At 53.0% G+C, this 26,353-nt stretch overlaps 3 protein-coding genes across 3 annotated transcripts; 2 read left to right on the top strand and 1 right to left on the bottom strand.

Moving 5' to 3' along the window:
* The first annotated feature begins 1,762 nt into the window (after positions 1-1,762).
* On the top strand, positions 1,763-8,168 carry LOC126036246 (non-lysosomal glucosylceramidase-like). Its single transcript, XM_049795776.1, has 12 exons — positions 1,763-1,944; positions 2,412-2,688; positions 3,065-3,167; positions 4,513-4,648; positions 4,935-5,060; positions 5,165-5,349; positions 5,679-5,783; positions 6,418-6,525; positions 6,897-7,048; positions 7,195-7,301; positions 7,456-7,513; positions 8,094-8,168. The coding sequence occupies exons 1-12, from the start codon at positions 1,763-1,765 to the stop codon at positions 8,166-8,168; spliced, it is 1,614 nt and encodes a 537-aa protein (XP_049651733.1).
* A 5,093-nt stretch (positions 8,169-13,261) lies between these two features.
* Positions 13,262-15,855, bottom strand: LOC126036544 (uncharacterized). The gene is given in 3 exon segments (XM_049796479.1): positions 13,262-13,434; positions 13,437-14,222; positions 14,225-15,855. Coding segments are annotated over 3 exon segments (1,446 nt in total). The 5' UTR covers positions 14,712-15,855.
* Positions 15,856-15,861: 6 nt separating this feature from the next.
* LOC126036245 (avidin-like) lies at positions 15,862-17,294 on the top strand. Its single transcript, XM_049795775.1, has 4 exons — positions 15,862-15,957; positions 16,071-16,338; positions 16,771-16,891; positions 17,159-17,294. The coding sequence occupies exons 1-4, from the start codon at positions 15,886-15,888 to the stop codon at positions 17,292-17,294; spliced, it is 597 nt and encodes a 198-aa protein (XP_049651732.1). The 5' UTR covers positions 15,862-15,885.
* Positions 17,295-26,353: the final 9,059 nt, after the last annotated feature.

Here is a 26,353-nt window from a genome sequence, read left to right as displayed (position 1 = left end):
ACAGAAGAGACCAGCACCCACCTCACTACAACGTCCTTACAGGCAGTTGTAGAGAGCGATCAGGTCTCCCCTCAGCCTCCTCTTCTCCAGGCTAAACAGCCCCAGCTCCCTCAGCCGCTCCTCACAAGACTTGTGCTCCAGGCCCCTCACCAGCTTGGTTGCCCTTCTCTGGACACGCTCCAGCACCTCCATGTCTTTCCCGTAGTGAGGGGCCCAAAACTGAACCCAGGACTCGAGGTGCGGCCTCACCAGTGCCCAGTACAGGGGGACGATCACCTCCCTGCTCCTGCTGGCCACACTGTTTCTGATACAGGCCAGGATGCTGTTGGCCCTCTTGGCCACCTGGGCACGCTGCTGGCTCATATTCAGCCGGCTGTCGACCAGCACCCCCAGGTCTTTTTCTGCCGGGCAGCTTTCCAGCCACTCTTCCCCAAGCCTGTAGTGCTGCACAGGGTTGCCGTGACCCAAGTGCAGGACCCGGCACTTGGCCTTGTTGAACTTCATACAGTTGGCCTCGGCCCATCGATGCAGCCTGTCCAGATCCCTCTGTAGACCCTTCCTACCCTTGAGCAGATCGACCCTGCCTCCCAACTTGGTGTCATCTGCAAACTTGCTGAGGGTGCACTCGATCCCCTCGTCCAAATCATTGATAAAGATATTAAACAGAACGGGGCCCAACACCAAGCCCTGAGGAACACCACTTGTGACCCACCGCCAACTGGATTTCACCCCATTCACCAAAGCCCTCTGGGCTCGTCCATCTGGCCAGTTTTTCACCCGGCGAAGAGTGCACCCATCCAGGCTACGAGACGCCAGCTTCTCAAGGAGTATGCCGTGAGAGACAGTGTCAGAGGCCTTGCTGAAGTCAAGGAAGATAACATCCACAGCCTTTCCCTCATCCACTAGGTGGGTCACCCAGTCATAGAAGGAGATCAGGTTGGTCAAGCAGGACCTGCCTTTCGTAAACCCATGCTGGCTGGGCCTGATCCCCTACTTGTCCTGGACTTGCCACATGAGTGCTCTCAAGACAAACTGTTCCATCATCTTCCCCAGTACCACGGTCGGGTTGACAGGCCTGTAGTTCCCCGGATCCTCCCTCTGACCCTTCTTGTAAATGGGCGTCACACTGGCACAGGAGAGACAGGCCTGTACTGTGTGATGGTCAGTGTGTCCCATTGTGATAGCAGAAGCTTGGAGCTGGTGAGTTTTTGACCCCTGAGCATTGCCCGTGCGTCCAGGGATGCTGCAGTAGTAGAGGAGTTCCTGGTCCCTCCTGCCCAGCTCAGCATTGCCTGAAGACACCCAGGCTTGCCACCTTGTTAATGTTCTTTCCCAGCCTGGTCTCTTCTGTCCCAAGACCCTGTCCCTAGTGCCAGCTGCCGGCTCTGTAGCCGTGGGACCCTGGCAGGCTTTGCCCCTCCTGGGACAGTTGGTGCTGGAAGAGTTACCCCTTTTTTCCTGTGCTTAGCTCTGACAGCTGCTCCTGTGCTTTGACTCTTTGTACTGCTTGTTTCCTGCCTTTGGTTTTGTCCTGTGACCATCCCAGCTCCCATCCACCGGGAATGGCAGGTCCAGAGCTGCGGCCTTACTGCCCGGAGCATGCGGTGGTAATGTTTTGGGAAGCTCTCAGCCTGTACTTGTGGGTTGGTTTGTCAGCTGTGTGTTCCTGAGAGTGTTTTAGCTGGCTTTTGCCTGCCATCCCCAAGGGAAGAGCTGCTTACTAGCTGGGCTTCCCCAGCTGGGCTTTCCCAACATTTCCGACATGTCTCCACTCAGTGATGCTCCCAGGCAGGAGGAACCCCGACAGCAATGCGGAAGCTCAGGATGGCAGCAAGGGATGCCTTGCCGCTCCTGCATGCTGCTCCTGCTCGCTCCCAGCCCCAGGCGAAGGCGGCAGGCTGTGCTGCTGACACACCTGACCTTCCTCTTACCCCAGCAAAGCACGTGAGCCTGTATCAACCTGTTGAGCAGATGGGTGGCGAGACACCCGTCGGAGCCTTAAACACTGCTTTCCATCTGTGCATTATCATCGAATGATCATCGAATGGTTTGGGTTGGAAGGGAGCTTAAAGATCATCTAGTTCCAACCCCCCTGCCATGGGCAGGGACACCTTCTGCTAGACTGAGCTGCTCAAAGCCCCATCCAGCCTGGCCTTGAACACTGCCAGGGAGGGGACATCCACAGCTTCTCTGAGCACACAGCCCCACAAACCGGTGTGGGGTTTGCTAGCCCAGTGTTTGTGATCTGAATGTTGTACTGCCTGGCCCCAGAATTCCTCTGCTCCTGCTGCTGCTCCCCAGCTTGGCAGTGGACTGTGAGACCGATTGTTCGTGGTACTCTTGCTCCTGCTGCATCCCATGTGGTCTTCCCAGCAGCGGGAGAAATGACGCTCTGACGGCTAACCATGGAGCACCAGCCCTATACGCAGTGTTGTCTGTCTCTGCCAGGACTCCAGCCTACCGGTAGGAGTGTTCATCTGGGAGGTGGAGAATGGGAAGGATGAAGATGTGGATGTCTCCATCATGTTCAGCCTGCAGAATGGCACAGGAACGAAGGAGGACGGGAGCGGAGGGCACTGGAATGAGCCCTTCGCCTATGAGAAGGACGGCGAGCGGGTTGCTGGAGTCCTGCTGCACCACTGCACACGCGTGAACCCCTTCACCCTCGCCATCTCCGCCAGAGAGAAGGTAAAGGGCTGGCACTGGTGGTGTGGCTCTTGCTGGTGGGCTTGCACAGCCCTGCTGAATGTGGGGGAGCTGCTGCCAGGCAGCTAGTGAAGGATGGGTGTACAATGGGCTGGGGTCAGCACCGGTCCTCAGCGCTTGCCTGACTGCTGGAGCAGGAGTGGGGACATGAATTCCCTGAGGGCATCCTCTCTGGGGGTGGGTGCCAGGAGAGGAGCTATGGGTAAAGCTTGCAGGACAGCGGGTGAGTAGGTTTAGAGTTAGCATTGCTGGGCAGCATGTGGGGAGTGAGTGTGGGCTTCCAGAGTTGTTGGGGGCAGGGGGCCTGCATCTGCCCCTCAAAACTACCAGCCCCTGATGAGGCTCTTCCCTTCCCCAGGCAGGCACGGGAGTCACCCACCTCACGGCATTCAATCCCACCGGATCGGGTAGAGAGGTGTGGCAGGACCTCCTGCAGGACGGCAGGCTGGATTCCCCCGCTCGTGAGTCCCTCCGTCCTCCATGGGATGGGCAGAGGGGAGCAGGAGGAATGGGTTGCCACGCTGGTTGTGGAGCACAAGGCACCCACGCAAGAGTGGATTTCCCTGCCTCTGGCCACCTCGGTGCCTTCGCAAAAAGCCCTTCGTGGCGCTGCGGCTCGTTCCCAGCTTTAGGCTGTATCCAAATTTCTCTTTGCTAGTCACGCTGTCATTGTTATGGTTCTCCAAAAGCTGTTCACACCAGTATGGGGCTGTTCTCAGCTATGTTAGTTATACATGCCACTATCTTTTTAGTCTGTGTAGGGTTGCACACTGAGTTGAGATTTCTGCTGAGTAGTCAGGGTGATAGCCAGCCACGTTCCCCAGGTTCCCATTGCCAGATCTGTGAGCTGGGCGCTGTCAGATTCATTCTAGTGGGTGTTTAGCAGTCCTTGGGTTTGGTGCTGCCATCACTTGCTGTCCTCTTGTTACTCTATCAGTTCCCTGCAGGTCAGTGGTGTTCCCTTGATACTTCTACATCATCCTCAGTTGTCTGCTCACTACCTTGGCAGAAGCCTTGAAGTAGCATGGTGTCTCCCAGCCCTTGCTGCTAATCTCTTATGGCGATAAAAAGTGACCATTTGCATTATGTCTCTGCCAGCTTTTGAACAAGGATGATCCTGACAAACTAGTGATGCTGGCACTGGGCCTTTGCAAGATTTCTTGAAGCTTAAATTATGTAAATAAAGCGTTTACATAAATATTTCCGGAAAACCAAGTTTCCTGCCTAGATGCACTCAGAGCTCACCGGGCTATTGGGATGTGGTTTTCCTTCATGAATACCAGCCATTATCATAGTTGGGATCTGTGCTTCTGTTCAAATTGTTGCTTTAATGAGTTTACGTGGAAAACATGTCAGAACCAGCATATAATTATCCAGCTGCCTCCGGGCTTTTCTTAAATATGGGCATAGTTCAAGCACCCTGCAAAAAGCTGGAGATGATGACTGTCACTAGAACTTCACAGTGTCTCTGAGTGCAACGCAGTTAGTCATGGGATGCCCTGTCCCTTCCACTCATGTCTGGTGGCTTTTCCTGCCTGATTTCTTCATCTGCTTTGATGACTTACTTTTTTAACCCCTCGCCCACAGCAGGTATTTTTTCCTGCTTGCAAAAAGCAGTTACTCATGTGCGGTAATGTCATCCCTTAAAACTCTGGGCATGTACCCTCCAGGTTGCAAGGAGGCTGGGGCATGCCCAAATAGTCTTGTCTGTCTTGGAGTGCATGGGAGCATCAGTTACCACCACCCCCACCTCCCCCCCCGTAGGGCTTCCTTGGTCACTTGTGAGTATTTTTTTTCTCCCAGCAGGTAAAAGCAGCCTGACAGAGAAGGGGGAGGTGACGGCAGCAGCGGTGCCTGCCCGGCGGCACAGGACGCTGGAGCTGGCCCTGGCTTGGGACATGCCCCGTGTTTACTTTGGCTCCAAGGAGAAGCTGCACCTTAGGTGGGTGGCTTGTCTCCAGTGGGCCTTGGCTCATGTCCCCGCAGCCCCCTTTTCCCTGCCTCCAGGCTTCAGTACCGCCTGGGGAGCCTTGTGCCACCCGCTCCCTGCAGCCGTGGCCCTGCCAGCTCATGGAGGGGACCCTCTCGCCAGCCCCTGCTCCTCAACACCTCTGCACTAGCAGTTGCATTATTAATCTGGTGTTCACTATAATCCAGCCCCTCTCCCACAGCCGAGTGGGCTTCCCAGGCTGAGCCCACGGCATACTCACCAAACCCCTGCTCGGCAGGCGGTACACCCGTTTTTTTGGTAGCGGAGGTGATGCTGCTCCTGCCCTGTCGCATCATGCCCTGACACACTATGAGGAGTGGGAGAGGAAGATTGAAGCGTGGCAGAAGCCCATCCTGGAGAACAGGTAGGGTAGGGGTGGGAGCACCTTCCCAGTGGCCTCCTGGGGCTGGTCAGAGCAGGAGCATCACCGCCTGGGCCACCGTGGTTGAGTTTCCCTCTTGCCCACAGCCAGCTGCCTTCCTGGTACAAGTCGGCCCTCTTCAGTGAGCTGTACTTTGTGACGGATGGGGGGACCATCTGGGTGGAGCTGCCCCCGGACTGCCATGCCGAGGACCTGCAGGGGCCAGCGGGGGCTGGCCTCTCCCACCTCCTCCCTGTCCTGGGGGAGTATGGAAGGTTTGCTTATTTAGAAGGTAACTTGCAGGGACGTGATGGATGGTCCCAACTCAACCCCTTCCCATTGCTGTCACCAGGTGGTTTTAACCTGCCACGGGGATGTTCTTCACACCCTGATGGCTAGGGAGCAGCGCTGTTCCCAGGAAAACCCCTTGCAGGACCAAGCCCTGTAGGACATGTCACGAGACCTTTTTCAGACTCCTGGGTGCTATACATAGAGAATAAAAACCACTTCTAACGGGAGCCCTTGCCTGTGCCAGCAAAGAGCCTACCCTCCTGGGCTGTGTGGGAGGGAGGACCTGCCCCTACTTTGCCTTCCCCCTCACTGTCTCCCCGGTCCTTGCAGGCCAGGAGTACCGGATGTACAACACCTACGATGTCCACTTCTATGCCTCCTTTGCTCTCGTCACGCTGTGGCCCAAGCTGCAGATTAGCCTGCAGTATGACATTGGTGAGTGACCCAGGAGACCCTGGCTTGATGCCTGCTGCTGTCTTCGCCTAGAGAAGAGACGGAGGATCTGGGACAGCACCTGCCATAGAAATCTGTGCCATGGAGCCAGCATCCCCCTCCAGCTCCTCTGCTGGGCCCAGGACTTGCAAACCCCCCACATAGCCGCCTCTCAGCATCTCTCTGGCCAGCACTGGGATGCCTTCTTGCCACACTTGGGGTGCACGGCTGGCTCTGCCTGCCCTGGGAAGTCCCTGGTCTTACCATCTCTCCCTGTGCTCCTTGCAGAGGAGAAGCATGGAGCTGTTTGCAGACCCTGATGCTTTGGGTGGGCTTGGAGGCTGCTCGGCCTGGCCAGTGGTGGAGCACAGCCCTTTGCTGGGCTGTGGGAGGGCTGAGCCCACTGGGGTTCCCTCCCAGCCCTGGGTGCTGCCACCACCTTGCTTAAGGGGGTGGCGACAGTTGCATGTCCCCTGCTGAGGGGAGACTGGGAGCAGCCCCCTTTGCAGAGGGCTGTGGTCTTGCAGCCGGAGCCCCAACGGGCAGCCTGGTGTGCTGGTGGCCCTGCCTGCGCTTGGAGCTTGCTGCTGCAGTGCCTGCTGCCTTTCTAATGCCTTTTGCTCTGTGTCCTCTCCAGCTGTCACAGTGGTGAACGAGGACGTCCAGCCCCGGCAGTACTTGATGTGTGGTCAGACAGCCCAGGTGAAGCTGAAGAATGTGGTGCCGTGTGACATTGGGGACCCAGGTGAGGTGATCTGGCCGGGCATGCTGGCAGGCAGAGGGGGTGAAGGTCTGCTCACATAACTTTCTCAGGGTAGTTAACTCCCGAGCTGTGGGAAAGAGGTATGATGCATGGAATACACTGTTTATTTTCTGGGAACGAAAAGCTTGGATGATTTGGGGTGGTGATGAGGACCACACTGCATGAAGCTTGCACAAGGGAGACAGAGGGAAGCTGAGCAGCAGCAGGAAGGCTGCTTTCACTAGAGGTGGCACAGGATGCAACATGTTATTTTAGTGCAGTTTAATCGCAGCACCCTTGGGACCTTGCTCCTGGGTAGGAGAGAGGACGTTCGTTGCTTGCTGCCCTGCTGCATCCGCTCTTTCCTTGCTTAGGTGATGAGCCGTGGCAGCGTGTCAATGCCTACCTGATGCATGACACAGCCGACTGGAAGGACCTCAACCTGAAGTTTGTGCTGCAGGTGTACCGGGACTACTACCTGACACGTGACTCCCTATACTTGCGGGACATGTGGCCAGTCTGCCAGGTACTGGGAGGAGATCAGACCATGGCACATCCCCCTTCCCCACTTGGGAGCCATGCGACATCCCAAGAGGATGGACTCTCCTGAGCAGAGTGTGAGGGGCTGCCAGCATACGGGGGCTGCGTGACCATCTCCTGCCTCTCTCGCAGGCTGTGATGGAGTCGGAGCTGAAGTTTGATATGGATAATGATGGGCTCATCGAAAATGGTGGCTTTGCTGACCAGACGTATGATGCGTGGGTGGTCAATGGAGCCAGGTGAGCAAGAGAGGCCGGTGGGGCCTGGAGATGGGTCTTGTGGGGTGGGAAGGTAACTCAGAGCCTGGACTGTGGTCCCCATCTGTTGTGGGAGCTCTGTGCAACCCATGGGGTGTCCCACGTTGCTGATGCTTCTCTCCTTTGGCTCCGACAGTGCCTACTGCGGTGGGCTGTGGCTGGCAGCTGTCTGCGTGATGTGCAAGATGGCAGAGGTTGTCCCGACCCAATATCGGGGAGGGTTGTTAAATGATCCCGAGAGCGAGATTACGACACAAATGAGGTCAAATGCTGTACAACCTTACAACTTTTATTCCCTACAACAACCAATAACTGCAATAGAACAGAGTGAGGAAGAAGGGAAAGAGACAGACCTAAGCAAGAGAACGGAAGAGAGGTAGCAAGACTAGTTACCACCACCACAAAGCCAGCAACGTCCTGCTGAGTCGGTTCCGACGCTGGTGTTGGAGGGTCGGGTTCTTCAGCTGCCAGTCAGGTGTCTGTCCTTCTAATCCAGATGTTACAGTCCTTCAGGCGTCTTCCAAGTCCAGGTTTTTTCACGCGCGCGAGAGGGGAGTACGCAGTTCGTTTTTATTGTTCCAGTCCCCACGATTTCTCAGAAAAGTCCACCCATTTCTTCAGAACTCATTATCCTGTGTGCCGCCCCCTGTTCCTCCATGGACGCATGCCCAGGTGCTCATGGTGGTTTTCTCACCTTGCTTGTGGGCAGGCACAGCTCGGCAGGCGCGGATGTGGTGGCTTCTTCAGGGACACCTTGTGCGTACTCCCCTACAGCAACAGGATGTCGAGGCAGCAGCGATGTCGAGTCAGCAAACCAACACAGTCTCTTACATCCACCCCGTGGCTTGACATTGCTGTCCTCGTGGTGGCGTAGAAAGTAAAGGGAGAGAGAGAGAAAGAGGGAAAAGGTGCATGCTACAACGATATAACCAAGTTAACAAATTTCCATAATAAAACAAAGACAAAAACCAAAGGTCAACATAAAATTATTTGGCTTTTTAAGGCTTATTCTATGTTATTACAATACTTCTACATTAGGCAACAATATGAATGACCAACGATATCATAACAATTATCTTATAACATTTCTAAATAGGTTAAACAACAACATCCAATAACCAACAACATCTACTTAACATCAACTTTTATTCTAAACTTAACTAACTCTACAATATTAAAACACATTTCAAGGTTACAGAGAGTCAATAAAAAAAAAACTACGGCCGTTCACACGAACAGCTACAAGGACAAAAGAGAAGTATTAAGAGAACTATTAAGATAACCGCCATTAAAGCAAAGGCTATATAATAAATTGGAATCAACACAAACACATATTCGTACTTCGTCATCTTGCCGGCGCTACGCCACAAAATGGTCCCAGCCCTAACAGCCCACGCAGTCTGTCGGTGTTGGAGTCCGCATGCGCCTAAAGTGCATGCGCTGCTTGGGCCTAAAAGCTTCTCTCCCAAATTAAACAAAAGTACGTAAACAACAATCCTATATAATAATAATAATTAACCACTATTCTACTTAAACACATATTAAGATAACAACAACAACAACAACAACATTATCTACTTAAACGTGTCCCTGGCCGGGCCTAGGAAGGTGTTCCTGGTCTTTCGGAACGGGGAGGGGGAGAAGGTGGTTGTCCACATGAGCAAGTACAATTACAAGATGGTTGACGCGGACCCTTACAAAACCAACACATGCATACCACAAGGAGAAATGTAGCAAAGGCCAACAAAACAACTGCCACAAAATTCCAAAACCACCGGGGACACTTACAAAACCAAGACATACATATAGCAACAGCTAACAAACCAAGTGTCACAAAGTTAACTACAAGAAAAGTATACATTTTGGTTAACTACAGAGCCAAAAAATGGTGGTCTGACCAACCTGAGTGCGAGGGGGTGTTTATGCAGTTCCGCGCCCCAGCCCAGAGTGCATGTGCCTAAATGTATTGGTTTTGTCTGGCAAGGTTTTGGTCGCGGGGGGGGGTTACAGGGGTGGCTTCTGTAAGAAGCTGCTGGAAGCTTCCCCTGTGTTCGAGAGAGCGAGCCCATACCAGCTGGCTCTAAGACGGACCCGCCGCTGGCCAAGGCCGAGCCAATGAGTGATAGTGGTAACGCCTCTGTGATAACATTTTTAAGAAGGAAAAAAAGTTGGGACGGAGAGAAACAGCCGCCGGAGTGAGGAGTGAGAACATGTAAGAGAAACAACCCTGCGGACACCAAGGTCAGTGAAGAAGGAGGGGGAGGAGATGCTCCAGGCGCCGGAGCGAAGATTCCCCTGCAGCCCGTGGTGAAGACCCTGGTGAGGCAGGCTGACCCCCTGCAGTCCAGGGAGGTCCACGGTGGAGCAGATCTCCACCTGCAGCCCGTGGAGGACCCCACGCCGGAGCAGGTGGGTTCCCGAAGGAGGCTGTGACCCCGTGGGAACCCCGCGCTGGAGCAGGTTCCTGGCAGGACCTGCGGATCTGTGGAGAGAGGAGCCCACGGAGCAGGTTTTCTGGCAGGACTTGTGAGCCCGTGGGGGACCCGCGCTGGAGCAGTGTGCTCCTGAAGGACTGCACACCGTGGAATGGACCCATGCTGGAGCAGTTCGTGAAGAACTGCAGCCCGTGGGAATGGCCCACGTTGGAGGAGTTCGTGGAGGACTGTCTCCCGTGGGTGGGACCCCACGCTGGAGCAGGGGAAGAGTGTGATCAGCCCTCGTCCTGAGGAGGTGAAGCGGCAGAAAATAACGTGTGATGACCATAAACCCCCTCCCTGTCCCCCTGTGCCGCTGGGGGGGCTTGGTGGTCAAATCCGGGAGTGTAGTTGTGCCCAGGAAGAAGGGAGGGGTGGTGGGAAGGTGTTCTGAGATTTCGTTTTATTTCTCATTACCTTGCTCTGGTTGATTTGTAATAAATTGAGTTAATTTTCCCAAACTGAGTCTGTTTTGCCCGTGATGGTAATAGTGAATGATCTCTCCTGTCCTTGTCTCGACCCGCAAGCCTTTTGTTATATTTTCTCTCCCCTGTCCAGCTGAGGATGGGGGAGTGATAGAATGGCTTCGGTGGGCACCTGGTGTTCAGCCAGGGTTAACCCATCACACTAAACAATTGATACAGTCGCACGCTTTGACTGGCGAATGACAGGAATCTGTTTTACACCGTCGAGCAAAGCAACAGATACAAATTGCATATTCGATACGACATGTTGGATTAGCTGAATAAACCAAGGAATAGCACATGGCACAAACATCAAAGCGGCAAATGCACACAACAGGTAAAACAGAAGCCGTTTTATCCATGGTGCTCCAGGTAACCAAGACCATAGATCACCGTCCCAAACATTCCATGTTTGAATGGGGACATGGGTTAGTTTCTAACAAAACAGATTCGTTATACTTATAGGAACCCTATGGGATAAGGAGAGGTGGGGGAATTGGCTTCCCTTCACCTTCATAGGTAAATCTCCAACATAACATAATTAGAAATAACATCGTGTCTGCTTCTCTTCTTCTGTGGGTATGTCTGTGTCGCTTGCTTCTTCCTGAAAGTTAAACAAGAACAACTTTGCTTCTCGGGTTAGTATGAATCTTTTCAATTTTTCCACAGGCATCTTTTGCCTCTCTCAAATGCAGGGGTTTACCCTCGGGCTTGTGCTTCACAACAGAGGTCTTCGACTCCTGAATGTTTCCGTTTTACGTGTAGCCATTCCAACAGGCATTCCCAATTTTCCACTGTCTGGGTGCTTTGTAGGAGAGCTAGCCGGGCCAGCTCATCCACTTTAGCATTCCATTGGCTCACCGGGGCATCATCTGGTTGGTGAGATGCTACCCATGCTACTGCAAATTTCCTTTGTCTGGCAATGGTAAGAACATCTTGCCATTTTTCCTTTTGCCACACAGGTATCCTATTGACCTCCCACCCGTTTTGTTCTCAGAATGGAAGCCACTCAGTGCAGTCCTTAAACACAGCATAAGAATCAGTATAGATATAGAGGAAGCAGATTGAGCCTCGTGCTGGAAGACGCTCCACACAGCAATTAGTTCTCCTACTTGTGCACTACCTATCCCTTCGGTAATGATCTGTTCCTCGGTATCTACTCGAAGTGCCACAGCTCGATATTTCCAAATTTTTCCCTCTCGCTTCGACGAGGCATCCATGAACCAGACATTTTGCAATTGTCCAGAAAACGGAGGAGCTACTTCTATTACAGGCAAAAGCTCGGAGGCGTCTCTATCTGGGTTCACCTCGTCTTGTATATTTAACACTTTGGCGGCTCCTTCTGATACGGAGAAGGTTTCACAGTAGTGTTCTGTCTGTGCATACCACTCTCGCACAGAGGCTCTCTGGGCCACCCCGTCGGGGGGTGGAGTTCCTGCCAAAACTGCTTTGATCACTTTAAATGGACCTCTGAGCACTATCGATTGTTGCCGGGTGGTCCGTTCGGCTTCTCTCAGAGCTAAACTAACTACAAATAGACCCTTTTCCCAAGTTGTAGACCTTTTTTCAGCATCTTTAAAGCTACGAGAATAAAACCCAATGAGCTGAACAGGTCCCTCTGGACCCTTTTGAATGGGACCAAGGGCCTGATAGGCATTCACTTCAAATACCAACAACTGTAAAGCTTCGTCATGGACCTGAGTCCATTCCCACTGAGCTCTCTTTCCCAACAAGTCATACAGGGGTCTAGCAGTAATTGAGAGGTCAGGAATGCGTTTCCTCCAAAACACAAGCAATCCTAGTGCATGCTTGAAGTCTTTCTTTGACTCTGGCATCTGGATCTGATCGAGAGAGGAAAGGGTATCCGGTGGGATACACGTCATGTCTCCCTTCCACCAGATTCCTAAAAATTTTACCTCGCTTGAAGGGGTTTGGATTTTCTCAGGTGGAATTGTCAACCCTATACTTTCCAAATGGGTGATGATGTCGTTCGGGGTTTCTCTAACTGCTTCTACCTGCTTTCCTCCTATGAGCACATCATCTATATACTGATAGATCTTTACCTCTGCTTTTATGGGAGTTGTTTCCAACTCTCACGCTAGAGCATGGTGAGCCAGCGTGAGGGAGTGCTTGTATCCTTGGGGCAGTCATGTAAAGGTGTACTGTTGTCCTTCCCAGGTGAAGGCGAAGCAATCCTGGTCCTCAGGTTGTAAAGGGACCATAAAAAACATATCCTTAACATCGATCACTGCCATGACAGGGTGGGATTGTTCCTGAATGGCAGCAATCAATTCACCAATGTTTGGTACAGCAGCTGTTAGTGGACCTGTGTTGGCATTGAGCCTCCTGTAATCTACCGTCAATCTCCATTTGCCATTTGGTTTTCGGACTGGCCATACTGGGGAGTTGAAGGGGGAGTGAGTAGGAACTACAACCCCTTGTTTCTTTAAATCCTCCAGAACTGGCGTAATTCCTTCTCTTGCTCCTAGAGGCACTGGATAGGGTTTAACATTTGTCAGCTTGGAAGGGGGGAGGGTAGGTGCTGCTTGCAATAGACGCACCTCCAGGCTGGATGTTTCGGCTAACTGCCTAATCTGAGGGACACCAAAAGACCATGAGTTTCCCTGGGTGTCCCGCCACTGTCTACCCTTCAAAACATCTATACCTAAAAGGTTCATCTGGAAAGATCCTACGGCCACCATGGTATTGACCGGGTTTTCTTCCCCTGGCAACCATAGGGTTGCCGGAGTCATGGGCATGGATTGGGTTTTCCCAAAAGCATTTAAGACAATCAGATTTTTAGATGGGGCCGAAATCCCGCATTGTTCTGCTTTAGTCCGCCTTAGCGCAGGAATTTGTGCCCCAGTATCAATTAAAAAGGTCACCGGTCTTTTCTTTGGTCCTACAGCAATAGTAATCAGTAAATCTCCTTTTGTATTGCAGGTGAGTTGTCTAACAAACATCCACCCTCCGCCTCCCCCCTCGCCTTCAGGGGGTGGAAGATCTAGTTTCCTGCCACCTTCTCCTCCTTAGTCGACTCGTCCTCCAGGCTTATCAAGGGTGGGGCACTAGGGGTTGGTTTGGAAATGGCCTTTTGCCCTGACCAATTCTGCACAAGCTCCTCCAGTCTTTGGGTCGAGAGCCCATCCATCAAGTCCCAGGGAACACCTTTTGAACCCCTAGTTGCCATAGTCCCTGTCGACTTAGGGGCCTCTCTCTTCCAGGGGCTAATAGCCGCCCACTAAGTCGCCGTACGATCTTGTTTTCAGTCCTTTGAGACGATCCACCAACAGGGCCGTATTTTCTCTCCAAGTTAATCAATTCCTGAGCTACCTCTCCCCATGTCCCTGGCCATCGATGGTCAGGGGACATTCTCCCCTCCAGAACGGACATAGTCCTTTCTCCATTGGGGGTGTTTAGAATTCTCCCTTGCAATTGGATCCCAATTGGTCTCAGAGAGTCAGGAAGCCCCCATATCAGAATAGTCATCCTCTCTGGGTCCACAGGCAGCATTATCGGGGAGCCCTGATGGGGCTTGAGCTCCCGGTCATACATCATCCTGATACATGCCGCCTTTTGCACACTTTCTAGCAGCTGATCCACCGTATCGGTTATGGCAAGGGGATCTCCCCGTTCCATAGGGTTCAGCCCTCCAGCCCAGTACGCAGCTCTCTGAGTCAATGACCATGGGGCCCGGTGATCACCAGTTGTTAGAAACACACCTGGACCCCAATATTCTTCTGCTTCTTTCTCTGACAACAAGATTCCATCTCCTCCTGACAAAGACACTCTCCACACGTACTCCGTCTCAGATTCCTTTGCCATCCTTGAAAAACCTTTTCTCAATTTTGCTAATTCAGTTGCTGTATATGGGGCTTCTTTAGTGATAACCTGAGGATGGTCGTCGCTACTGTCCTCATACACATACTCGGTTTTAATCACTGGACGCACGTCGCGGGGGGGCTCTCTACGGTCTCTTTTGCCCTTTGCAAATCCCTCTGAGGATAGATTTGCTGTGTCCTTTTCTCCACAGGAGGCGTGTCTACCTCCGTCTCTCTCGAAAGTTGATTCTTTAATTCTCTTTTTAAAACCCTAACAAGTTTCCTTTCCTCCTCCAACAACTGTTTACTTTCTTGCAGTTGCTTCTGCAGGCTTCTGATCATGTCACTTTGACCAGACTTCTGCTTCCTCTCTTCCATCGCGGCTGCCAGACTCACTCCCAGCACTGCACAAATTATTGCTTTTCCCTTCCCTTTTTTAACCTTAGCTTCCTTCTGCAAGATTCTTATCCGATCCACCACACTCTGTGGTTGAAACCAGTGGTTTTTCACCCCGTCTTGTCCCTGGACTGAGGGGCAAGATCGGTAGTCCTCTAAAAGATCATATAGTTTCTCTATTCCTTCAACCCGTGAGGGTGCAGAATCACAAACACCAACAGTTTCCCGAGCATCCATTTTTCTCTAACACAAATTAGGGGGTCTGCGTTCTGAGAGGGTCTCTCTCAGAAGGACACACTGTACACTTACAAATCAACACAACTAGAAGGGGGTAACGTCTTGAGAGGGTCTCACAATAGTTCCGAATTCCCCCCTTCTCCCTCTCAAGAGCACAACCTTCAACGTCACACACTAACTTGAAGGAGGATTACGTCCTGAGAGGGCCACGCGTGAATATACTAGTTCCCCCTTCTCACTCTCAGGAGCCAGACTGCACATTAACCCAAAAGTTCCACAACAAAGTAGTGCAGCACTCTCATCTCTGGGGATCCTGTCCGTGACGCCAATTTAAAAATGTCCCGATCCAATACCGGGGAAGGTTGTTCAATGAACCCGAGAGCGAGATTAAGACACAAACAAGGTCAGATGCTGTACAACCTTACAAATTTTATTCTCTATAACAACCAATAACTGCGATAGAACAGAGGGAGGAAAAAGAAAAAGAGACAGACCTAAGCAAGAGAACGGAAGAGAGGTAGCAAGACTAGTTAACCACCACCACGAAGCCAGCAGCGTCCCGCTGAGTTGGTTCCAATGACAGTGATGGAGGGTCAGGTTCTTCTGCTGCTGCCAGCCAGGTGTCTTCCCTTCAGATCCAGATGTTACAGTCCTTCAGATGTTTTCCAAGTCCGGGTTTCTTCAGCCGAGAAGGGAGTACGCAGTTCTTTTTTATTGTTCCAGTCCCCTCTGTTTCTCTGAAAAGTCCACCCATTTCCACAGAACTCATTATCCTGTGTGCCGCCCCCTGTTCCCCCATGGATGCATGCCCAGGTGCTCATGGTGGTTTTCTCACCTTGCTTGTGGGCAAGCACAGCTCAGCAGGCGTCATGTGGTGGCTTCTTCAGGGACATCTTGTGTGTAGTCCCCTACAAAAACAGGATGTTGAGTCAGCAAATCAACAGAGTCTCTTACAGATGTGTAGGCAAGGAGGTGCAGTTCCAGCTGGTGCTTCTGGAAATATTTGCCTGCAGCCACCTCTCATACAGGTGGGAACTGCAAATTTGCATAATGCCCTGGCCAGAGCTGCTACTCACAGATCTGGCAGCAATAAAAAGGCAAGAGACCAGGCACATCAGCAGAGCCCTGCAAGGAGGACATCCCTGTGTACACCTGCTCTCTGCCTGCTGTTGAGATGGTGCAAGTGACTCCACTCCTCCTGATACTCGGCATGGTGCTGGTGGCTCCTGGCTACTCTGCAAAAAAGGTAATGGCAGGGCTGGGATCCACGGGGCAGGGTGGGAAGGGTTGCCTACGCCTGCCACCATGCCCGCACTTGGGCTGTGCTGCAGCACCAACTCTGAGTCCCCTCTGCTCTAGTGTGTGCTGACTGGGCGCTGGATGAATGAACTGGGCTCCAACATGACCATCATGCCCGTGAATGGAAAAGGCGAATTCTGGGGCTTCTACCATACGGCCGTGAAAACCACCACGAACAAGATCCAGGTGTCACCCCTCCGGGGATCCCAGCACCGCCCGAACCAGCAGAGGCATCCCACCTTCGGCTTCACTGTCAAATGGAGCTTTTCAGGTACTTCTCCTTTCCCAGCCTCCCTGCAGTGTCCCCAGAGCTCCCCTGCCCTCCACTGTGATGTCCCCAGACCTCCCCTGCCCTCCCTGTGATGTCCCTGATGTTCTTCTGCCCTTCCCTGCAGGGTCGTTGTTGATCCCCTGCCTTCCCCTGTGGTGTCCCAAATGCTCTCCCATCCTCTGTGGTGTCCCTCATGCCCCCCATCCTTGACCCCAGAGCTCCTTGGCTGGTGTCACCTCGCAGTACCAGGGTGCAGAGGTTGTGCTGGAGGCTGAAGCCCGCTGCTGTCTGCCCATCTCCAGATGAGACCCCAAGCCCCCTGTTGCCTTCTGCCTCCTTTCCCCATCACCACTGTCCCCAGAGGGCAGGGACAGCCCAGGTCTACTGTCCCCCTGTGCTGGGGCAAGCTGCAGGGCTATGGGTTGGCACTGACTGGCTTTTTCGGTAACGTGACCACTCTCCCCTCCATCTCCTACCCCATCCCTGCAGACTCTGTCACCGTCTTCACCGGCCAGTGCTTTGTGGATGAGAAGGGAAATGAGATTTTGAAGACCATGTGGCTCCAGCGGTCACATGTGGACAACATCAAGGACGATTGGAAGGCCACCAGGTGAGCCCCCCATTCCTGCCCTGCGCAGGTCCCCTGAGCATCCCCAGAGGGGTTCGGGACTCTCCCACCCCGTGGTGCTCAGCGTCTGGCAGAGCTGCTGCCAGTGCGGGGGTGGTTGAGGATGGGGTGCTTGTGCACGGCCGCCCTGCGGGTCCCTCGGAGGTGCAAATGCTGGGGGAGGAAGCAGGGGGGCAGGGACGGGCAGGCGTTTGGCACAGCAAGGCTGCGTTTCTCACTCTTACATCTCCTCCCTTTGTGTCCCCACAGGGTCGGCACCAACGTCTTCACCCGCCTGCGCCCCCGGCAGGAGTGTAGCTGGGAGCAAGGGGATTCCCAGGCCAGTGACGACGACGACGACTCTGCATCCTGCTCCTTCTGCTCCGCCGACTGCTGCTCTCAATAAAGCTTTGCAGCAAACACTCACCCGTCTCCTGTCGTGTTGCGCCTCAGCGCCCATGTTCCCCTGTGTGTCCCCCACAGCATCTCATGCCCTCTCCGGGCTCCATCCCCGAGGCCCGGTGCCTGTCCCCCACCATGACCCCTGCCATGGCCTGGGCTCCTCCGTCGCAGCCCCAGTTTGCCCCACTGTGCTCCCTCGGGACCTCCGCCTTGCCCGGAGGAGCAGGACCCCACTCAGTCTGGCGTGGTGGCTAGTGGCCCGTCTCCCACCAGGGTGACCCTTGGCAGGAGGCCCAGCACGGGCGGCCACTGCCTGTCCGCGGGCCCCTCCACCATAAAAGGGGCCGAGCGGGCAAGGGGCAGCAGCGCAGGCAGAGCCCGGGCACCGCACACGGCCACCGCCGCTGCCGCCACGGGGAGCTTCGGCCGCTGCCTCCCGCTCACCCTGGCCCTGCTCAGCCCCTGTGCCACTGCTGGCAGGAAGGTGTCGAGGATTTCTTGGCTGGGCGAGGGCATGCGAGCAATCCAGCCGTTAGGTGGGAACGAGGCATAAGTTGACAAAGTGCAGGAGCAGACAAGGACGCTGTGCCCTTGTACGCTGGGAGAAAGGAAGATAAGAAGAGCCTGACAAGCAACTCCTGGATGCCGAAGAATGAGACAAGTAACTGCTGGACACCTCGTGAAGAAGCTTGCACAGCCAATGGAGGATAAGGTAGTGTCGCGTGAACCGGGGTATTGGACCAATTAGAGTATTGTACAAGGCGCGTGCACAAGCACATAAGGTATAGAACTGTGCTAAAAGTTGTAGTAAATGGGCTTCACTTGATCACATTGGTCTGTGCGTGATTTCCCCTGTGGATCCTCCGCAACATTTGGCGCCCGAACAGGGACCCTCAGATCAGCACTTTATCGTCTCTATGGGAATTTCTGGTGCAGCTGAACCGACGAGGAAGCGGAGGAGCCGGCCGAGAGTGTTCCTGCTGCCCCGGCAGGACGGCAGAAGCTTCAGCCACGCTGGGAAGCACGACGTGAGCTTCAGCTGAGCTGGGACGCGCCTAAGTGTGAATCTCGCCCTGAGCTGGGAAAACGAGGAGACGCGCGGAAGCTTGAATCTCGCCCTGATTAGGTGAGCGGTCGGAGAAGGAGATGGGGTTGGACAAAAGGCAGGAAGCAGTCCTAAAGCTCCTTCGTAATTTTCTCTCTGAGAGAGGACTGAAATTCGATAGTTCTGTGTTAAAGGGGTTACTTTTATGGGCCTGGGAGAAGGAACTTCTCCCGAATGTAAATGTCGCATTTGAAGAAGCGACCTGGGATAATATAGGCAAGGCACTGTGGGACGCTGCTAACTGCAAGGGGGGTAAGGTGAAGGAGATGAAAAAATACGCAGCGCTTGGGAAAGTAATGCCAGACATGCTGGAGGCGATGAGGGCGGACCGGGAGGCAGCCGCCGCTGCCCGCGCGGCCGTGACCCCTCTGCTGCCTCCACGGCTGCCGCGTCAGCCTACCCCGCTGGAGTTGGGGGGACATTCTCTACACAGCTATCTCCACCCCCCGACATCCATTTCTGTTAACGCTGAGACGCCTGCACAGGCGCAGCCTTTGCCTATACCCAGCCAGGCCGTTGGCGCCGAAAAAATTCCCCCGTCTGTTACTCCACAAGAAAGAGGGGAATTAGGGGGGGCCGACTGTCGCCCGACAGATCCGAACCCGACAGACTCGGGGGTGACCAATGCGGATAAACAGGTTGCGGGGGTGAGGGAACCATCTCCATCGGGTAGTGCGATGGAAGAGCTCCTAAGGGAGGTGGTGAGCCAATTACAAAAACGGACAGTACGGTCGGAAGAGCTCCCAAGGGAGGTGGTGCACCAATTACAAAAAATGGCAGCACGGTCGGGAGAGCCAGAAGTGAGGGAGAAAGGATCCTCCCGAAAGGATGAACCGAGAAGGCAAGAGCATGAGGATTCTGGCCGTGTACCAGTCCCGCTCCCTCCCCCGCCTTCTCGCCACCCCCTCCGCCCCCTCCCTCCTCCCCTCCCTGTCCGCCCCCCCCTCCGCCCGTTTGCCCCGGCGCGTGTCAGCCGGCCATGGAGCGCCCGCCGCCCGCCGCGGCCGCGGCCGGACCCCGGGCAGAACCGTCCGCGCCCCCGCCCCCGCCCGTTCATCCATCCCGCCTCTCGGGACCGGAGACGGTGACACCAGCCGCGCCCGCGGTAGACGCGGAGCCGCTTGTAATAGCCGCTGCAGAAGAAAGGCAGAGACGCTGGAGGGGTGTAATAAAAGATGCCGTTACAGAAGGGACTATGCTCCAAGCATTCCCAGTTATTGCATCAAATGGACAGAAAAAATGGGAGGCGTTTGACTGGAAGGTCATTGAGAGATTAAGGAATGCTGTGAGCCAGTACGGAATCAAATCTGCGTTAACTCACCAAATACTGCACTTCATTTTTCTGCTGATACGCTGATACCTCAAGATATTAAACAGCTAGCACAGTTGGTTTTGACACCCACCCAAATGTCAGTGTTTTTCCGGCAGTGGGAGACGTTCTGTGATAGGGAACAAGCAACACCACGACAACAAACAGATCCCTTATGGGGAGTAACCACGCAGATGCTGAAGGGTACTGGACCCTTCGCATCAGGGAACGCTCAGTTACGGTGTGTCCCTGAGGTTCGTCATCTGTCACAGATCTTGGCGTATCAAGCTTTTCTTACCATACCAGACAACATGCGCAGCCGTGCTTTCACCCAGGTGAAACAGGAGTATAACGAACCTTTTGCACAGCTTATTAATAGACTGCATAGGGCAATCTATGACCACCCTGACGTGAACGAGGGCATGAAAGAAAACATGTTCAAAATACTCGCTTTTGAAAATGCTACTGGAAAGACACACAAAGCATTGTGTAATTTGCCGAAAAATGCAGACGTCGTTGATATGATGGAATACATGGATCGATCAGTGGACTCACAGAAAGTAGCCTATGCTGCCACAGCTCTACAAGGAGCTACAAAGAAGCACAAGGCCAGTAAGACACCCTCGGTCAAGTGTTTTAACTGTGGCAAACGTGGTCACATTAGGAGCAAATGTACGGTTACTGCCAACAGTAAGTGCTGCAACAAGTGTAAGAAAGATAACCATACCACCAAGAATACAGGAAGCAGGGAAAATTCACACCGACCGTGAAGGCCCCTCACGCAACGACACGAATGCAAGGGGCTTGGGCTGCCAGCCCTCAGGCAGCCTCGCAACCACCAGATCCGCCACTGCAGGAAGCTCCGGAGTGGATGTGGAAACCGCAGTACACATCCAACATAAAGGGACCATTGGGGTTTGGACTCAGTGCATTTTTAATGGGGCGATCTTCAACAGCTCTAGGAGGAATTCTAGTAGTCCCAGGGCTTATTGATGCAGATTATTGTGGGACTGTGAAAGAATTATGATTCATGATTTAATCCCTCCTGTTTCTATTCCTAAAGGTACCAGAATAGCACAATTAGTTCCATTCAGGACGTGTGATCCGAACCCAGGTGAAGTACAACGTGGAGATGGCGGATTCAGCTCCACAGGGAAACCGCAGGTATACTTTGCCATGGACACAACAAGGGGTAACCAGAAAAGGTAGTTGTCCTGGGTTCAGCTGGGATAGAGTTAAGTTTTACAGGAACCTGGGAGGTGGGGGCATAGCCGGGGCAGCTGACCTGAACTAGCCAAGGAGCTATTCCATAGCATGTGACATCATGCTCAGTATATAAATGGGGAGCGGGCCGGGGGGTGGTCTCGGTTTTCGGTGGGGGAAGTGGCGGAGCGTCGGGTCCGGGGTGGTGAGCAGTTGCACTGTGCATCACTCTTTTTGTATACTTTTTCATTAGTACCGTTGTTGTTGTTGTAATTTTTCTTTGTGTTTGTCCCAGTAACCTGCCTTTATCTCAACCCTCGAGGTTCCAGTTTTCTTTTTCTTTTCTCTCCTCCGTCTCCTCCCCATCCCACCGGAGGGGGGCGGAGGAGTGAGCGAGCGGCTGCGTGGTCCTTTGTTACCGGCTGGGCTGAGACCACGACAGTCCTTTTTTGGCACCCAACGTGGGGCAGAAGGGTTGAGATAACGACAGATCTGGCCAGAGCGTGTTGAAACAAATTTGTCAAACGCATTTCTTGGATAAATAGATGTTAGTCACAATGTTGTTTCATTTGTTTACATGGTGGCGTTTTGTAAGCTCTTATATGCTCTATGTATTGCCTGTAGTTGCGTATCTCATCTCTGGGAGAGTGATTGGGATTATCATTTTGCTGTACTGGGCAATGTCGACTTGTGAAATGATTACATCACTGGTCATGAGGTTAAGCTGGTATCTGTACGAGGCAGCGATACCATTTCCATACTTTGGGCACCTTCTGTCAGATTTTATTGGTAATTACACCCCATCCATGGGGAAGTTAGGGGGGGATACTCCCCGCCATCCATTCGCCTCCCTTTCCTCCTTCCGACTAATTACAACAGCTTTCGAGAATTTTGAATATCCTTGGGATGCGCAAGCCAGCGTGCTGTTAGTGCTATGCCTCCTGAATATTTTTCAGGTCTTGTTTAGGGCTACAAAAAGGCTCTTTAAGAGGACCGCCCAGAGATCGGCCCCAAAGCTGGATATTCATGGGTGGCACGGCATGTGGGAGGATATGGGCAGGTATCTAGAGAACTTCTCACCTCCAGTGGCTTGGAAGTGCACTCCCAAACAACTACAGAACCCTCATGAAGTGGTAGAATATTTGAAAGACAAATGCTGTGGCTATTCCAAAGACGTACAACTCGCTGCACTGTGCTGGGCCCTGGCCAGTATCTACCAAACACTGCTTGATATTATGCAGCACCCTCAGGGGGAAAAGGGGGAAAAGATGGAAACCAGGACAACATGCACCGTGGCTACCCAAACCCTGACAACAGGCACCTTGGCTGCCCCTACCCCGACAACAAGCACCGTGGCTGCCCCTACCACGACAACAGGTACCACGACTACCCCTACCCCGGTGACAGACACTGCAGCTAAACCAGAGAACCAACCTGTGCCAGTATCAGTCGCCCCTGTACAGAAAAAGAAACGCACAAAGAAATCAGTTCGCTTAGTGAGAGATGAAGATGAACCAGGGTCATCGCGAGAACAGGAGGAAGAGCCAGAACCTGGAATAATTACCCAATCCCTATCCATGAGTGAGTTGCGTGACATGCGAACAGATTTTAGCCGCCACCCAGGTGAGCACATTGTTACCTGGCTGCTCCGATGCTGGGATAGTGGGGCTAGTAGTGTGGAATTAGAGGGTAAAGAAGCTAAGCAGTTGGGATCTCTGTCTAGGGAAGGGGGCATCGACAAGGCGATTGGGAGAAAAACACAAGTCCTCAGCCTCTGGAGGCGACTTCTGTTAGGTGTAAAGGAAAGGTACCCCTTCGGGGATGAAGTTACATGTCACCAAGGCAAGTGGACCACCATGGAGAGAGGGATTCAGTACCTGAGAGAATTAGCCGTGCTGGAGGTGATTTATAATGATCCAGAAAATGCGCAGTCACCCACAGATCCAGATGAGGTCCAACGCACACAACCCATGTGGCGGAAGTTTCTGCGAAGTGCACCAGCAACCTATGCCAACTCGTTGGCAGTGATGTCCTGGAGAGAAGGCTATGGACAAACGGTGGATGAATTGGCTGTCCAACTCCGGCAAGACGAGGGAAGTCTCTCTTCCTCCCTACGGGCCTGTGTCTCAGCTGTAGAGGGGTCGTCCCGAGAGTTCCAGCAATTCAAAGTAGATCTGTCCTCCTCCTCACCTGTACGGGCCCGCATCGCAGTTATTGGGAGTAAGCGTTCCTCTACCCAAGAGAGAGGAGAACGAAAGTACACACGACGGGCTAACCTGTGGTTTTACCTGCGTGACCATGGAGAGGACATGAGGAAGTGGGATGGAAAACCTACCTCAGTCTTGGATGCACGGGTACAGGAGTTGCGAGAAAAAGCAACCAGGAAAGAGAATTCTTCTTGGAAAACCGCTGCTCCAGTTTCCCGTGAGCAGTCCCCCAGACGCAGTAGTAGATGGGCTGATCTCATTTCTGATCCCCTTGAAGGGACTTCCGATTCACGTGTGCAGAAAGTGAGTAACGGATATTCTAACCAGGATTAGAGGGGCCCTGCCTCCAGCCAGGTGGAGGAGAGGGACACCCGAGTCTACTGGACAGTGTGGATTCGATGGCCTGGCACATCAGACCCACAGGAATAGAAGGCTCTAGTGGACACTGGTGCACGATGTACCCTAATGCCATCAAGTTATAAAGGGGCAGAACCCATCTGTATCTCTGGTGTGACAGGGGGATCCCAAGAGCTAACCGTATTGGAAGCTGAAATGAGTCTAACCGGGAATGAGTGGCATAAACACCCCGTTGCGACTGGCCCAGAGGCCCCGTGCATCCTTGGTATAGATTATCTCAGGAGGGGGTATTTCAAGGACCCAGAAGGGTACCGTTGGGCCTTCGGTATAGCTGCATTGGAGACGGAGGAGATTGAACAGCTGTCTACCCTGCCGGGTCTCTCCCAAGACCCTTCGGTTGTGGGGTTGCTGAAGGTTGAAGAACAACAGGTGCCAACTGCTACCACGACGGTGCACCGGCGGCAATATCGCACCAACCGAGACTCCCTGATCCCCATCCATCAGCTGATTTGCCAATTGGAGAGCCAAGGAGTGATCAGCAAGACTCACTCACTCTTTAGTAGTCCCATAAGGCCCGTGCGGAAATCCAATGGGGAATGGAGACTAACAGTAGATTATCGTGGGCTGAATGAAGTCACGCCACCGCTGAGCGCTGCTGTGCCAGATATGTTAGAGCTTCAATATGAACTGGAATCAAAGGCAGCTAAGTGGTATGCCACAATTGACATTGCTAATGCATTTTTCTCCATTCCTTTGGCAGCGGAGTGCAGGCCTCAGTTTGCTTTCACTTGGAGGGGCGTCCAGTACACCTGGAATCGACTGCCCCAGGGGTGGAAACACAGCCCCACCATTTGCCATGGACTGATCCAGGCTGCACTAGAAAAAAGGTGAAGCTCCAGAGCACCTGCAATATATTGATGACATCATCGTATGGGGCAACACGGCAGAAGAAGTTTTTGAGAAGGGGAAGAAAATAATCCTAATCCTTTTGAAGGCTGGTTTTGCCATAAAAGAAAGTAAGGTCAAGGGACCTGCGCAGGAGATCCAGTTCTTAGGAGTAAAATGGCAAGATGGGCGTCGTCAGATCCCTGCTGACGTGATCAACAAAATAGCAGCTATGTCCTCACCGACTAATAAAAAGGAAACACAGGCTTTCTTAGGTGTTGTGGGGTTTTGGAGAATGCATATTCCAAATTACAGTCAAATTGTAAGCCCTCTCTACCAAGTTACTCAGCAGAAGAACGATTTTAAATGGGGGCCTGAGCAACGACAAGCCTTTGAACAGATTAAGCAGGAGATTGTTCACGCAGTAGCTCTTGGGCCAGTCCGGACAGGACAAGATATTAAAAATATGCTCTACACTGCAGCTGGGGAGAATGGCCCCAGCTGGAGCCTTTGGCAGAAAGCACCTGGGGAGACCCGAGGCCGACCTCTGGGGTTTTGCAGTCGGGGATATCGAGGATCCGAGGCTCGCTATACTCCCACTGAAAAAGAGATCTTGGCAGCATATGAAGGAGTTCGAGCCGCCTCAGAAGTGGTTGGTACTGAGACACAGCTCCTCTTAGCACCCCGACTGCCAGTGCTGGGCTGGGTGTTCAGAGGGAGGGTCTCCTCTACACATCACGCTACCGACGTCACGTGGAGTAAGTGGGCCGCACTGATCACACAGCGGGCTCGCATAGGAAACCCCAGTCGCCCAGGAATGTTAGAAGTGATCACGGACTGGCCAGAAGGCAAAGATTTTGGAATGTCGCCAGAGGAGGAGGTGACACGGGCTGAAGAGGCCCCGCTGTATAATAAACTGCCAGAAAATGAGAGGCAATATGCCCTGTTCACTGAAGGGTCCTGTCGCATTGTGGGAAAACATCGGAGGTGGAAGGCTGCTGTATGGAGTCCTACACGACTAGTCGCAGAAACTGCTGAAGGAGAAGGTGAACCGAGTCAGTTTGCAGAGGTGAAAGCCATCCAGCTAGCGTTAGACATTGCTGAAAGAGAAAAGTGGCCAGTGCTCTATCTCTATACTGACTCATGGATGGTGGCAAATGCCCTATGGGGGTGGCTACAGCAATGGAAGAAGGGCAATTGGCAGCGCAGAGGTAAACCCATCTGGGCTGCCGCACTGTGGCAAGATATCACTGTTCGGATAGAGAAGCTAGTGGTAAAAGTACGTCACGTAGATGCTCATGTACCCAAGAGTCGAGCCACTGAAGAACATCAAAACAACCAGCAGGCGGATCAGGCCGCCAAGATTGAAGTGTCTCAGGTGCACCCGGACTGGCAACGTAGGAGCGAGCTATTTATGGCTCAGTGGGCCCACGATACCTCAGGCCATCAGGGAAGAGATGCAACATATAGATGGGCTCGAGATCGAGGGGTGGACTTGACCATGGACACTATCGCACAGGTCATCCATGAATGTGAAACATGTGCTGCAATTAAGCAAGCCAAGCGGCAAAACCCCCTGTCACATGGAGGGCGATGGCTGAAATATAAACAGTGGGAGGCCTGGCAGATTGACTATATCACACTCCCACGAACACGCCAAGGCAAGTGCCATGTGCTTACAATGGTGGAAGCAACCACTGGACGGCTGGAAACATACCCTCTGTCCCATGCCACCGCCCAGAACACTATCCTGGGCCTTGAAGAGAAAATTTTATGGCAACACGGCACCCCAGAAAGAATCGAGTCGGACAACGGGACTCGCTTCTGAAACAACCTCGTAGACACCTGGGCCAAAGAACATGGCATTGAGTGGGTATATCACATCCCTTATCACGCACCGGCCTCTGGAAAAATTGAACGCTACAATGGACTGCTGAAAACTACATTGAGAGTGATGGGGGGTGGAACTTTCAAGCATTGGGATACACATTTAACAA

The sequence above is a fragment of the Accipiter gentilis genome, chromosome Z (assembly GCF_929443795.1).
Source record: "Accipiter gentilis chromosome Z, bAccGen1.1, whole genome shotgun sequence".
Taxonomy (NCBI): domain Eukaryota; kingdom Metazoa; phylum Chordata; class Aves; order Accipitriformes; family Accipitridae; genus Astur; species Astur gentilis.
Note: the sequence above shows the minus strand (reverse complement) of the source record. Positions and strands in the feature narration are given on the sequence as shown.